The 17242-nt window shown below is 34.7% G+C and overlaps 1 protein-coding gene across 1 annotated transcript in view; it reads left to right on the top strand.

Annotated features, from left to right (window-relative positions):
- The window catches only part of LOC124142256 (sodium-coupled monocarboxylate transporter 2-like), a 32622-nt gene that overhangs the window by 9579 nt on the left and 5801 nt on the right, over nucleotides 1-17242 (top strand). Inside the window, exons 4-12 of the mRNA XM_048399338.1 lie at nucleotides 197-264; nucleotides 960-1040; nucleotides 10279-10349; nucleotides 11904-12041; nucleotides 12336-12471; nucleotides 12810-12898; nucleotides 13520-13632; nucleotides 15908-15981; nucleotides 16210-16296. Coding sequence (XP_048255295.1) covers nucleotides 197-264; nucleotides 960-1040; nucleotides 10279-10349; nucleotides 11904-12041; nucleotides 12336-12471; nucleotides 12810-12898; nucleotides 13520-13632; nucleotides 15908-15981; nucleotides 16210-16296 — 857 coding nt within the window. The remainder of the gene's footprint in view (nucleotides 1-196; nucleotides 265-959; nucleotides 1041-10278; nucleotides 10350-11903; nucleotides 12042-12335; nucleotides 12472-12809; nucleotides 12899-13519; nucleotides 13633-15907; nucleotides 15982-16209; nucleotides 16297-17242) is intronic.

The following is a 17242-nucleotide window of genomic DNA, read 5'->3' as shown; positions in this document are numbered from 1 at the left end:
CCAGTGATTGACATCATGATCATCTAACAATTCCTTTGATAGACAATGTCATCCAATCAACCAAGTCTGACCACCCGGGCCGTTTTAATCAGTCACCTTTTACGACAGGCATGGGTTGTTGGGGACCTATATTCTTACCCGGATTCCGACGATTGTGACGACACACGACAGTTAACATCTTTTATATATTTTTCAGTGACAGGGTTCTCGACGGTGGGGTCAATCTTAGTGACGTCAGCGGCAGCTGTTCTCTACACTTCTATTGTGAGTTATTCTTTGGCCACGGTCACTAATCATGAAGTGTAATTTCATAGGTTGAATTTTGGGAGCTGTGAGTGTTTTGAAACAGAAAGTATTTGTTTCCGAAAATGCGTTTTTGTTTGGCATCTTCTTTTGGAGGTAGCCATTGTATGTCATGGAGCTCTGACTGAAAAACAACTTGGTTTGACTGACAATCATAGTTTATTAGTTGATAAATATATTTTGATTAAGTTGATGAAATGTTACTTCGAAATATAGTATTTTCATTTGTTAAAAGGTTTTAAATCTAACACTCAATTTTCAAGCAATGTCACATCAGCCTTTAAACAATAAAGTCAGGCCTGGGCATTCATGAACTGGATATCTTGAGCAACGATCCTTTCCATCGGGTCACACTTTGGTTGTATCTTTTTCTCGTATATTTTCTTATTCTAAAAGATAATTGCAGTGACATGGCATAAGTGGAGTTTCTTAGAATCATATATTCGCTAGTTTCATATATCCCGAAATGAAAGTATCTTTTGCAAACATCTAAATATGACATTGATATCATTTCAATAAATGTACAAGATGCCTGCAATATCTGCTGAAACGTTTTAATAATTTCTGATGTGATAGACGTCAGGTCCAGTATAAAAACCGAATTTCACATTTCACCTACATGGTTATCTATAATAATATAATTATTACGTTCCCAGGGTGGCTTGAAAGCGGTGATATGGACAGATGTTCTCCAGTACATCCTAATGCTTACTGGGATACTAGCAGTCATAATAAAGGTGAGAAATATTGCTTCACATATAAGAAGAACTTTCACAAATAGCATATTGTAACATCAAGTATTTCTTAAATCTTATAACGGATAACGTCACATGACGTCACGAAATACGGACGTAGTCGTCACCGAAGTTTTTTTGTTAGGAAAATGACAAATAAGTCCCTAAAATACCAAACATTCGACTGTGGTGTTGTTTAGGGTGGTAGGATAGCTTCGTGTTCACTGCATGGGCACGTGACACCTAAGGTCCACCCACCCATTAGCCCCCACTTATGATATTGCTTTACTGGAATATTTGGACCATGAAGATCTGGGTTAAAATAGGTCTTCAGCAACCCATGCTTGCCGTAAAAAGGCGACTATGCTTGTCATGAGAGGCGACTAACGGTATTGGGTGGTCAGGCTCGCTGACTTGGTTGATGCATGTCATCGTATTCCAATTGTGTGGATCGATGCTCATGATGTCAATCACTAAGATTGTCTGGTCCAGACTCGATTATTTACAGACTGCCGTCATATAGCTGGAATATTGCTGAGTGCAGCGTTAAACAGCAAACAAACAAACTGGAATATGTCCTTATTGATTTGAATTGTATTCCGGATGTTACAGATTGATTTGAATTGTATTCGGGATGATACAGATTGATTTGAATTGTATTCGGGATGATACAGATACAGATTGATTTGAATTATATTCAGGATGATACAGATACAGATTGATTTGAATTGTATTCAGGATGATACAGATACAGATTGATTTGAATTGTATTCAGGATGATACAGATACAGATTGATTTGAATTGTATTCAGGATGATACAGATTGATTTGAATTGTACTCAGGATGATACAGATTGATTTGAATTGTATTCAGGATGATACAGATACAGATTGATTTGAATTGTATTCAGGATGATAAAGATACAGATTGATTTGAATTGTATTCGGGATGATACAGATACAGATTGATTTGAATTGTATTCAGGATGATAAAGATACAGATTGATTTGAATTGTATTCAGGATGATACAGATACAGATTGATTTGAATTGTATTCAGGATGATACAGATACAGATTGATTTGAATTGTATTCAGGGTGATACAGATACAGATTGATTTAAATTGTATTCAGGATGATACAGATATTGATTGATTTGAATTGTAATAGGCTGATACAGATATAGATTGATTTGAATTGTATTCAGGATGATACAGATACAGATTGATTTGAATTGTATTCAGGATGATAAAGATATAGATTGATTTGAATTGTATTCAGGGTGATACAGATATACACTGATTTGAATTGTATTCAGGATGATACTGATACAGATTGATTTGAATTATATTCAGGATGATACAGATATAGATTGATTTGAATTGTATTCAGGGTGATACAGATATAGATTGATTTGAATTGTATTCAGGATGATACAGATACAGATTGATTTGAATTGTATTCAGGATGATACAGATACAGATTGATTTGAATTGTATTCAGGGTGATACAGATATAGATTGATTTGAATTGTATTCAGGATGATACAGATACAGATTGATTTGAATTGTCTTCAGGATGATACAGATACAGATTGATTTGAATTGTATTCAGGATGATACAGATACAGATTGATTTGAATTGTATTCAGGATGATACAGATTGATTTGAATTGTATTCGGGATGATACAGATTGATTTGAATTGTATTCGGGATGATACAGATACAGATTGATTTGAATTATATTCAGGATGATAAAGATACAGATTGATTTGAATTGTATTCAGGATGATACAGATACAGATTGATTTGAATTGTATTCAGGATGATACAGATACAGATTGATTTGAATTGTATTCAGGATGATACAGATATAGATTGATTTGAATTGTATTCAGGGTGATACAGATATAGATTGATTTGAATTGTATTCAGGATGATACAGATACAGATTGATTTGAATTGTATTCAGGATGATACAGATACAGATTGATTTGAATTGAATTCAGGATGATAGAGATACAGATTGATTTGAATTGTATTCAGGATGATAGAGATTGATTTGAATTGTATTCGGGATGATACAGATTGATTTGAATTGTATTCGGGATGATACAGATACAGATTGATTTGAATTGTATTCAGGATGATAAAGATACAGATTGATTTGAATTGTATTCAGGATGATACAGATACAGATTGATTTGAATTGTATTCAGGGTGATACAAATATAGATTGATTTGAATTATATTAAGGGTGATACAGATACAGATTGATTTGAATTGTATTCAGGATGATACAGATTGATTTGAATTGTACTCAGGATGATACAGATTGATTTGAATTGTATTCAGGATGATACAGATACAGATTGATTTGAATTGTATTCAGGATGATAAAGATACAGATTGATTTGAATTGTATTCGGGATGATACAGATACAGATTGATTTGAATTGTATTCAGGATGATAAAGATACAGATTGATTTGAATTGTATTCAGGATGATACAGATACAGATTGATTTGAATTGTATTCAGGATGATACAGATACAGATTGATTTGAATTGTATTCAGGGTGATACAGATACAGATTGATTTAAATTGTATTCAGGATGATACAGATACAGATTGATTTGAATTGTATTCAGGATGATACAGATACAGATTGATTTGAATTGTATTCAGGGTGATACAGATACAGATTGATTTAAATTGTATTCAGGATGATACAGATATTGATTGATTTGAATTGTAATAGGCTGATACAGATATAGATTGATTTGAATTGTATTCAGGATGATACAGATACAGATTGATTTGAATTATATTCAGGATGATTAAGATACAGATTGATTTGAATTGTATTCAGGATGATACAGATACAGATTGATTTGAATTGTATTCAGGATGATACAGATATAGATTGATTTGAATTGTATTCAGGATGATACAGATACAGATTGATTTGAATTGTATTCAGGATGATACAGATATAGATTGATTTGAATTATATTCAGGATGATAAAGATACAGATTGATTTGAATTGTATTCAGGATGATACAGATTGATTTGAATTGTATTCAGGATGATACAGATACAGATTGATTTGAATTGTATTCAGGATGATACAGATACAGATTGATTTGAATTGTATTCAGGATGATACAGATTGATTTGAATTGTATTCAGGATGATACAGATTGATTTGAATTGTATTCGGGATGATACAGATACAGATTGATTTGAATTATATTCAGGATGATAAAGATACAGATTGATTTGAATTGTATTCAGGATGATACAGATACAGATTGATTTGAATTGTCTTCAGGATGATACAGATACAGATTGATTTGAATTGTATTCAGGATGATACAGATATAGATTGATTTGAATTGTATTCAGGGTGATACAGATATAGATTGATTTGAATTGTATTCAGGATGATACAGATACAGATTGATTTGAATTGTATTCAGGATGATACAGATACAGATTGATTTGAATTGAATTCAGGATGATAGAGATACAGATTGATTTGAATTGTATTCAGGATGATAGAGATTGATTTGAATTGTATTCGGGATGATACAGATTGATTTGAATTGTATTCAGGATGATACAGATACAGATTGATTTGAATTGTATTCAGGATGATAAAGATACAGATTGATTTGAATTGTATTCAGGATGATACAGATACAGATTGATTTGAATTGTATTTCGGATGATTAAGATATAGATTGATTTGAATTGTATTCAGGATGATACAGATACAGATTGATTTGAATTGTATTCAGGGTGATACAAATATAGATTGATTTGAATTATATTAAGGGTGATACAGATACAGATTGATTTGAATTGTATTCAGGATGATACAGATTGATTTGAATTGTACTCAGGATGATACAGATTGATTTGAATTGTATTCAGGATGATACAGATACAGATTGATTTGAATTGTATTCAGGATGATACAGATATAGATTGATTTGAATTGTATTCAGGATGATAAAGATACAGATTGATTTGAATTGTATTCAGGATGATACAGATACAGATTGATTTGAATTGTATTCAGGATGATACAGATACAGATTGATTTGAATTGTATTCAGGATGATTAAGATACAGATTGATTTGAATTGTATTCAGGATGATTAAGATACAGATTGATTTGAATTGTATTCAGGATGATTAAGATACAGATTTATTTGAATTATATTCAGGATGATACAGATACAGATTGATTTGAATTGTATTCAGGATGATTAAGATACAGATTGATTTGAATTATATTCAGGATGATACAGATACAGATTGATTTGAATTATATTCAGGATGATTAAGATACAGATTGATTTGAATTGTATTCAGGATGATACAGATACAGATTGATTTGAATTGTATTCAGGATGATACAGATATAGATTGATTTGAATTGTATTCAGGATGATACAGATACAGATTGATTTGAATTGTATTCAGGATGATACAGATATAGATTGATTTGAATTATATTCAGGATGATAAAGATACAGATTGATTTGAATTGTATTCAGGATGATACAGATTGATTTGAATTGTATTCAGGATGATACAGATACAGATTGATTTGAATTGTATTCAGGATGATACAGATACAGATTGATTTGAATTGTATTCAGGATGATAGAGATTGATTTGAATTGTATTCAGGATGATACAGATTGATTTGAATTGTATTCGGGATGATACAGATACAGATTGATTTGAATTATATTCAGGATGATAAAGATACAGATTGATTTGAATTGTATTCAGGATGATACAGATACAGATTGATTTGAATTGTCTTCAGGATGATACAGATACAGATTGATTTGAATTGTATTCAGGATGATACAGATATAGATTGATTTGAATTGTATTCAGGGTGATACAGATATAGATTGATTTGAATTGTATTCAGGATGATACAGATACAGATTGATTTGAATTGTATTCAGGATGATACAGATACAGATTGATTTGAATTGAATTCAGGATGATAGAGATACAGATTGATTTGAATTGTATTCAGGATGATAGAGATTGATTTGAATTGTATTCGGGATGATACAGATTGATTTGAATTGTATTCGGGATGATACAGATACAGATTGATTTGAATTGTATTCAGGATGATACAGATACAGATTGATTTGAATTGTATTCAGGATGATACAGATACAGATTGATTTGAATTGTATTCAGGGTGATACAAATATAGATTGATTTGAATTATATTAAGGGTGATACAGATACAGATTGATTTGAATTGTATTCGGGATGATACAGATTGATTTGAATTGTACTCAGGATGATACAGATTGATTTGAATTGTATTCAGGATGATACAGATACAGATTGATTTGAATTGTATTCAGGATGATAAAGATACAGATTGATTTGAATTGTATTCGGGATGATACAGATACAGATTGATTTGAATTGTATTCAGGATGATAAAGATACAGATTGATTTGAATTGTATTCAGGATGATACAGATACAGATTGATTTGAATTGTATTCAGGATGATACAGATACAGATTGATTTGAATTGTATTCAGGCTGATACAGATACAGATTGATTTAAATTGTATTCAGGATGATACAGATACAGATTGATTTGAATTGTATTCAGGATGATACAGATACAGATTGATTTGAATTGTATTCAGGGTGATACAGATACAGATTGATTTAAATTGTATTCAGGATGATACAGATATTGATTGATTTGAATTGTAATAGGCTGATACAGATATAGATTGATTTGAATTGTATTCAGGATGATACAGATATTGATTGATTTGAATTGTATTCAGGATGATAAAGATATAGATTGATTTGAATTGTATTCAGGGTGATACAGATATACACTGATTTGAATTGTATTCAGGATGATACTGATACAGATTGATTTGAATTATATTCAGGATGATACAGATATAGATTGATTTGAATTGTATTCAGGGTGATACAGATATAAATTGATTTGAATTGTATTCAGGATGATACAGATACAGATTGATTTGAATTGTATTCAGGATGATACAGATACAGATTGATTTGAATTGTATTCAGGATGATACAGTTACAGATTGATTTGAATTGTATTCAGGATGATACAGATACAGATTGATTTGAATTGTATTCAGGATGATACAGATACAGACTGATTTGAATTGTATCCAGGATGATAAAAGATACAGATTGATTTGAATTGTATTCAGGATGATACAGATACAGATTGATTTGAATTGTATTCAGGATGATACAGATACAGATTGATTTGAATTGTATTTAGGATCATACAGATACAGATTGATTTGAATTATATTCAGGATGATACAGATACAGATTGATTTGAATTGTATTCAGGATGATACAGATTGATTTGAATTGTATTCAGGATGATAAAGATACAGATTGATTTGAATTGTATTCAGGATGATACAGATACAGATTGATTTGAATTATATTCAGGATGATACAGATATAGATTGATTTGAATTGTATTCAGGATGATAAAGATACAGATTGATTTGAATTGTATTCAGGATGATAAAGATACAGATTGATTTGAATTGTATTCAGGATGATAAAGATACAGATTGATTTGAATTGTATTCAGGATGATAAAGATACAGATTGATTTGAATTGTATTCAGGATGATACAGATACAGATTGATTTGAATTATATTCAGGATGATACAGATATAGATTGATTTGAATTGTATTCAGGATGATAAAGATACAGATTGATTTGAATTGTATTCAGGATGATACAGATACAGATTGATTTGAATTGTATTCAGGATGATACAGATACAGATTGATTTGAATTGTATTCAGGATGATACAGATACAGATTGATTTGAATTGTATTCAGGATGATACAGATACAGATTGATTTGAATTGTATTCAGGATGATTAAGATACAGATTTATTTGAATTATATTCAGGATGATACAGATACAGATTGATTTGAATTGTATTCAGGATGATTAAGATACAGATTGATTTGAATTATATTCAGGATGATACAGATACAGATTGATTTGAATTATATTCAGGATGATTAAGATACAGATTGATTTGAATTGTATTCAGGATGATACAGATACAGATTGATTTGAATTGTATTCAGGATGATACAGATATAGATTGATTTGAATTGTATTCAGGATGATACAGATACAGATTGATTTGAATTGTATTCAGGATGATACAGATATAGATTGATTTGAATTATATTCAGGATGATAAAGATACAGATTGATTTGAATTGTATTCAGGATGATACAGATTGATTTGAATTGTATTCAGGATGATACAGATACAGATTGATTTGAATTATATTCAGGATGATACAGATTGATTTGAATTGTATTCAGGATGATACAGATACAGATTGATTTGAATTGTATTCAGGATGATTAAGATACAGATTTATTTGAATTATATTCAGGATGATACAGATACAGATTGATTTGAATTGTATTCAGGATGATTAAGATACAGATTGATTTGAATTATATTCAGGATGATACAGATACAGATTGATTTGAATTATATTCAGGATGATTAAGATACAGATTGATTTGAATTGTATTCAGGATGATACAGATACAGATTGATTTGAATTGTATTCAGGATGATACAGATATAGATTGATTTGAATTGTATTCAGGATGATACAGATACAGATTGATTTGAATTGTATTCAGGATGATACAGATAAAGATTGATTTGAATTATATTCAGGATGATAAAGATACAGATTGATTTGAATTGTATTCAGGATGATACAGATTGATTTGAATTGTATTCAGGATGATACAGATACAGATTGATTTGAATTATATTCAGGATGATACAGATTGATTTGAATTGTATTCAGGATGATACAGATACAGATTGATTTGAATTGTATTCAGGATGATACAGATTGATTTGAATTGTATTCAGGATGATACAGATACAGATTGATTTGAATTGTATTCAGGATGATACAGATTGATTTGAATTGTATTCAGGATGATACAGATACAGATTGATTTGAATTATATTCAGGATGATAAAGATACAGATTGATTTGAATTATATTCAGGATGATACAGATACAGATTGATTTGAATTGTATTCAGGATGATTAAGATACAGATTGATTTGAATTGTATTCAGGATGATACAGATACAGATTGATTTGAATTGTATTCAGGATGATTAAGATACAGATTGATTTGAATTGTATTCAGGATGATACAGATACAGATTGATTTGAATTGTATTCAGGATGATACAGATACAGATTGATTTGAATTATATTCAGGATGATAAAGATACAGATTGATTTGAATTGTATTCAGGATGATAAAGATACAGATTGATTTGAATTGTATTCAGGATGATACAGATACAGATTGATTTGAATTGTATTCAGGATTATACAGATACAGATTGATTTGAATTATATTCAGGATGATACAGATACAGATTGATTTGAATTGTATTCAGGATGATACAGATACAGATTGATTTGAATTATATTCAGGATGATAAAGATACAGATTGATTTGAATTATATTCAGGATGATACAGATACAGATTGATTTGAATTGTATTCAGGATGATTAAGATACAGATTGATTTGAATTGTATTCAGGATGATACAGATACAGATTGATTTGAATTGTATTCAGGATGATTAAGATACAGATTGATTTGAATTGTATTCAGGATGATACAGATACAGATTGATTTGAATTGTATTCAGGATGATACAGATACAGATTGATTTGAATTGTATTCAGGATGATGAAGATACAGATTGATTTGAATTGTATTCAGGATGATACAGATACAGATTGATTTGAATTGTATTCAGGATGATACAGATACAGATTGATTTGAATTGTATTCAGGATGATACAGATACAGATTGATTTGAATTGTATTCAGGATGATACAGATACAGATTGATTTGAATTGTATTCAGGATGATACAGATACAGATTGATTTGAATTGTATTCAGGATGATACAGATACAGATTGATTTGAATTGTATTCAGGATGATAAAGATACAGATTGATTTGAATTGTATTCAGGATGATACAGATACAGATTGATTTGAATTGTATTCAGGATGATAAAGATACAGATTGATTTGAATTGTATTCAAATCTTAAATGAAATGAAACAGGGCACCATTGACGTAGGAGGAGTGCAGGAGATATGGAGCAGGATAAAGTCTGGAGGAAGACTTACTTTAAAGTGAGTACTGGTTTTGTCATAAGCGAAAAAGGGTTATTGGAGTGTTGCCGGGTTGTTGTTAGAGGGAGATAAGCCTTCTATTAGAGCAACCGCTGTAAATTTATTCAGTTTCAGCAAGTCATTGAAGTGCTAGTAAAATGGCGACTGTTGGCGGCGAGTGGAATTAAGAGTTACCTCCCCCTCGCTTATTCTGAACATGACAGGCTTGATCGTTCGAGAGGTTTCGGGATGATACGGTTTCTTTAAGTCTGCCTGTACTTTAGTAAGAACGTTGATTTGAGACCTTTTCCGACATAGTTGTCGTTTTATCTCGTAGCCAAGTGTTGATTCGATACCTTTCTAAACAGGCCGTGTTCCTGCCAGCTTCGAACACTATCCAACATTCAAGAACGAAGACAGACCAGTTTAAAGATGTTCGAAAGTCTGAATATTCGTGGGTGTACTTTCATTGTTTCTAGAGCCTGTTATTTATTATTGCTGACACATTTTTGATATTTTTTTTATTGTAAACCTAAAGTGGTGAGTTTGAACATGACTTTATGATTTATCATTGATCTTGTGTGGTCATCTACTGATTTTACAATTGTGTTCTGTACGTACTGATTTATGGGTTACGAGGACAGGGCTGGATGTTAGGGTGGATCGGCAGCAGGGTTATGGACAGATAGAGATTACCCTTTATAGTACCGCAGTGGTTGGAGGATAATAAATTATCATATATTCATAAGAGTATACGAGTCTGACCATATCATGAACGTGTATTTATGAATCACTATCAAATAGTGATGACGCCAGGTTTTCGCTATCTCGATCATAAACGAAGGGTGAGTGCATCCTGCCCCATCGGTGGCACCCATCACAAACACATGGTCAAGGCAAGTTAATTGTTAACCTATAAAAGGACGTGAACATGTAAGGAAGGTCTGCAGGAGGTATAGAATTTTAACGGTTTGAGTCATGTCACCATGTAACTAATCTTAACAATTATATATTGGTCCATTTGTCTGGCTACTTTACTTAGCATTTTCACGGATTTTGTCGCCGTATTCTTCTTCTTCTTCTTCTTCTTCTTCTTCTTCTTCTTCTTCTTATTATTATTATTATTATCAGTAGTAGTAGTAGTATTTACAGATTAAAATAGAAAATGCAGCAAAGAGGGTTTTGGGTGACCCTGGCACAGTCAGGCTGGTCAGGCTCATCATCAGCTCAGGACCCTTGCCCCCTCCACCCGCAGCCCAGATAGCGAATTGGACTTCTCCCAGGAAGCGCTGCCTAGTCAAACCCACCCAACTTTTCGGAGAATGTGAAGAGTCCCCAACGCTGCAGCCTTCTGCATTACCCAGATCGTTGGAAGGGCTGTATTCCTGGTTTCAAACCCGGGTACTCTCCCAATGTCAGTAAACACAAAGAACAGTGGGACAATACTGAGAAATACTGAGTTAGCCAACATATCGGATGGGATTGTGATCAATAGCTATAGCACTTACGGGTGAACGATGCGCCATCTGTTCATGGCCATCATGAAATGCCCACACATTTTGCTTCTGTTTTCAGATATGACTTTGACCCGACAATCCGTCATACTGTGTGGACCGTGGGCTTTGCCAGAATATTTAATACACTTGGTATTCTTTTCCGACCTGCCTATCTACAGCGTATTGCCGCCACGAAATCCCTCACTGACGCAAGAAGGTATGAACACATCATTAAATTTTTCAATTTCTTTTGCTTGCATAGTTGTATTGTAATTGAACACACACACATGAACACACACACACACACACACACACACACACACACACACACACACACACACACACACACACACACACACACACACACACACACACACACACACACACATGCATCAAGTTATATTAGGCATGTTTATTACTTTGAGAGCTTCGTGTTATGAGGTGGCTGATTTTTACCTACCTTCTTTCACTTTGATGAACGTGACATAACAACTCGATGTCTCTGTTAAAGAGCGATGATATTTGGCGTGCTCTGCAGTCCTGTATTTGGAATCCTTTGCGTCATTGGTGGTCTTGTGGCATATGGTTATTATGACTACAAGAGATGCGACCCTGTGGTATCAAATCAGATCTACAAAAGTGATCAGGTAAAAGGTTAAGTACCCTTAGGGGTTAACATGAAAGTACAATTACAACCGCGTTTGATTCATGATCATTCATACATGCACTGTAAATACTAAAAACCTGTTTATAAATGTTGAATAAAGAAGAACAGATTTTAAAATGCGTCCGTGTAGTTCATCTCGCAACTATTAAAGATCTAAGTTACTGTTTAGACTAGACAATTGTTGCCAATGTTTATACGGGCAATATTATTTACGTAATTTCCACTGAAACTGTAATAATATATCTGAAACTGCTGTAAGTGCTGAGTAAAACACATTTCACTAACCTCTTGCTCCTCCTTTCACTCTGTTTTCCCCAGGTATTACCCTTCATGACAATCGCCATTTTCCGAAACGTGCCAGGAATGCCAGGGCTGTTTCTTGCAGCACTCTACAGTGCGTCTCTCAGGTCAGTTTGGTTATATACTTTGTGGGATCATATGAAGTCGTATTCACAAATGGATAATCTAAATCGAATTTATTTTACCACCATGCTTATCATTTTTCACAATTTGAAAACAAATGGACATTGAGAAGCCAAAATGTACGACTATATTGTCTCCAGTTGAGTCCATTGTACGATTCCTACTACATCATACAGAAGCCTATGATTGTGGGTTCGAATCCCAATTATGTTTCTAGGTTTGTCAGCACCATACCCGTGCTCGTGGGTTTCACTGAAGTGGTAAAAGTCTGAGACCTGCATCACTTCGGGCTTTCCTCCCACATTAAGCTGACACGCCGCGATATAACTGGAATACTGTTAAAAGCGGCGTTAAACCCAACTCACTCACTCACTCACTCACTATTACATCATTGGTATGTGTTGATGACAGAGTGATGGTACCAGTTATTCGCAGAAAGGTGAGCTTATCCTGTAACCTGTAAATAAGTAACCACATCCATGTAACCTGTATCTGTCTATCAGCGATATCTATGGCTGTCGGAATGTGCAAACGTTAACTGTACAACCAAATACACGTTAACTTGACCTGGAATTAATTAAGTTAAATAGTGTTATTTGTTTCAGCTCATTATCATCAGGACTATCCGCCCTCGCGCACATAACATGGGAGGACTTCGTAAAACCCCGTGTTTCTACAATGTCGGAGTTTAAACAAATGGCTGTTGCCAAAGTATCAGGTATAACAGAGTAAAACGAGTGAATGTTTCTGAATTATATTTTGCATTGAAATACACACTGTCAGTGATGAAAGTTATGTTCTATTGATTAAGATACATGTACGGGTTCTTGGATGGCAATTACCAGACATGTTTTGCCTTGAACAGTTTGTTTATAACAATGAAAGCGACAGATCCCTTTCCAAATCACAACAAAATAGTGACAAAATAATGACCGTAATAGTCCTTTGTACGATTCCGACGATGTTTACGAAAAAAACTGTGTTTGATACAAAATTCAGTGAGAATAGATATATTCTGAAATTCATTAACGTATCTTTCGACACATTCGCATGAAGATATCTACTCGATTCCAAGGTCGTGATACACAATTTGCGCGTTCATACATGTATTCATGCACGGCGTACAATTTGGATATTTGTGTGTTTGTTGGAAACATGATACTCACACACGAGTTGTTTAAATGTTAACAGCACACAATGATTCATAGCTATAGGTGCTCACAAAAACAGTTTTGTTTAACGGTAAATAAGATTTACGCAATGCCACAGCTTGCTGAAAATCAATGTCATAGGCGGCGAAGTTATGCGTCAAAATAGAATGGCGCAAAACGAAGTTGCCAGACATTTTAATGTTCATCGAAACACAATATCATCACTTTGGAGACGTTACCTCCAGCAGGGCAACACTCATGACTTGCCGAGGTCCCGTCTCCCATAGATGGCACCACGTCAACAAGACAACCATATTCGGTTTGTACATCCACGGAATCAATACAATTCTACTCCGACAATTGCGGGGTTGAGACCAATTAGTGTCAGAACCGCACACAACCGGTTGAGGGATCACAGCATCCGGTCCTGGCGACCAGCGATACGCACAATGTTGTTTCCAATTCACTGACAGGCACACTTGGCTTGTTGTAGACAGCATCGGGGGTACAGAACACAAGACTGGGACAGTATACTGTTCACAGACGAGTCTATGTTTGATCTGGACAGATCTCGTGGTTGTGCAAGCATCTATCGGCGTCCAGGATAACGTTTCAGCGTCGTTTGCGTTACTCAACGTCGCCAGTTTGGGGTCGCAAGTGAAATGGTACGGGGTGCCTCACCGCTCAGCGTCGGTGATGGCAACTTGAATGACATACGCATCCTGAACGACATCGTTAGTTATCAGAGTCTAACCTCTGTGAGAATGAAAGGACGTGACGTCAAGTTGCGTGTATTGTAACAGACTTTTTGAGGCCGCGTTGTTTGTTTGTTGTGTAACACAGCACTCAGCAATATTCCAGCAATATGACGGTCTGTAAATAATCGAATTGGACCACCAGACTATCTTGTGATTAATATCATGAGCATCAATCCACGCAACTGGGATCGATGACGTGCATCAACTAAGTCAGGGAGCCTGACCACCTTATCCCGTAAGTCGCCTCTTACGACAAGCATATTGGCCTTTTACGGCAAGTATGGGATGCTGAAGATCTATTCTACCCCGGATCTTCACGGGTCTGAGGCAGCATTGCTGTACTGAAATAACTATTGGATGTGGGAAGGGTTTGTCGCTTTATTTATACCACCCCTGTTTTAGCGCGTGTCGCTCTGTCTCATGTAACCTAGTATGGGTTTTGTTAATGCATTTGTTAAGATGAAGCATTGATAAGACGAATGACCAAATATATTTATATTATATATTGTTCATACCACTTTCTATGAAGCACAATTACTTTTCCATTAGAACATAAGCATGAATTTATGAATCAGTGTCATAAACGAGAAGTGAGTTTTTCGTGCTTCTTAAGTAAAAAGAAGTCAACCGTTCACGTCAAAACACACGTTCCACACGTTTAGGAAACTTGGGATACTGACGTTCCCAACCTCCATTGACCCACAACTGGCCATTTTGTCTTTTCATTTGAGAAACTGTCTCGAAGGCATTTTAAGCTTGTGCTTAGCTCAACTGCATTTTTCGGCGCACATACTTTGGCTTGTTTGCACGTGCACCACGTGCTGTTCATGCATGATGTGAGATTTATTTCTGATTTGATGTTACGTTCAGATGCAACGTCACGGTATTGTAAATGTAAACTTTAACGGGAACTACAGTTAAATGATTAGTTCCCTTTTGTTTTCATTTGTTGGTGGTATGTTTTGATATACTTTTTTGCATTAAGAAATGTTGTGTATTTGTGCTTGAATGTTGTCCACAAAGATGGAAAACAGACACCATACCAAAATGTTATGTTCGTTCCTTTTTCTGGTTTTCTTTTCAGTGGTGGCGTGGGGTGTTGTGATTTTTGGCGTGGCGATATGTGTGTCATCCTTGAAATCCATCCCCCTACTTCAGGTGACAACAGGATAAAGCGAAATATTTGTCTCTGAACGTATTGAAGTAATATCGTTAAATAGTGTATTGATAATTAGTCCGTCACTTGTTTCATCTTCCTACTCTAGATGAAAAGGTTTCAGGGCCATTATCTGTCTGAGCGTGTTGAGTTACATTTGATTTAATCATTTACATATTTACATTTTTTATTTTTACTTTGAATAAAGTCAAGAAGGAACTTTGTTTCAGATCTATTACAGCGCCAACTCAATCACGGCTGGGCCAATGTTCGGCCTATTCTACCTCGGTGCCATGTTCCCGTTTGTCAATACAAGAGTATGTATGCATTGCTGATTCACCGGAACTGGAATTATCAGTATAGTTATATTTTGCAGCGCCACTGTTGAGAAATACCGATTTGTTGCCTCTTACGACAAGCATAGTTGCCTCTGGCGGGAAGCATGGGTTGCTGAAGACAAATTCTAACCCGGTTCTTAAGAGGTGTTATCTTCGCAGATGACACGATATATTTGCATGTACATTTGCAAATCCTACCACATCTAATGTTGATGCCTTGTTACTCACAGGTCATTCTCACCATGGTGTATCATTCATTACAGACTACTGTTTCACTTTTACTCTACAATCCTGGGAATTGGCAATGTTGGATATTGAGGAGTTGTCTTGATTAAGGTCAAGGTCTGGACACAATGCTCTTTGTTGTCCTCTACTGTTGGGTGGTCTGGTATTCCGATAACTCTTGTATGAACAGCCGCGAGTAGTTGGTTGGTTTGGTTGGTTGGTTGGTTTGTTGTTTAACGCCACACTCAGCAATATTCCAGCTATATGACGACGGTCTGTAAATAATCGAGTCTGGACCAGACATTCCAGTGATTGATATCATGAGCATCGATCCACCCATTTTGGATCGATGACAAGCATCAACCAAGTCAGCGAGCCTGACCACCCGATCCGTTTGTCGCCTTTTAGGACTTGCATAGTCACCTTTTACGGCAAGAATCTTCACGGGTCCAGCCGCGAGTAGAATACGTCTCCTTGCTGGGCTATTAGCAGAGAGGGAAAAAAACTGTCGTATCCACTTTAAGCAGTGCTCCATTTGACTGGGCGGTACTACATTTTGTATTAGCTGCTGTAAACCGGTGGTTTCTGGTATTAGCATTCTGGGTAATACACACTTGGGAGAAACACGTGTGTTGCGGTGTATGTGGAGTGTTGAAACGCAACTAAAGACTGAACATAAGCATGCAGCATTACGCTGGAA

This window comes from Haliotis rufescens, unplaced genomic scaffold (assembly GCF_023055435.1).
Source record: "Haliotis rufescens isolate VD_foot unplaced genomic scaffold, xgHalRufe1.0.p SCAF_2, whole genome shotgun sequence".
NCBI lineage: Eukaryota > Metazoa > Mollusca > Gastropoda > Lepetellida > Haliotidae > Haliotis > Haliotis rufescens.
The sequence above is the reverse complement of the archived record's forward strand: the minus strand, read 5'-3'. Positions and strand labels throughout refer to the sequence as shown.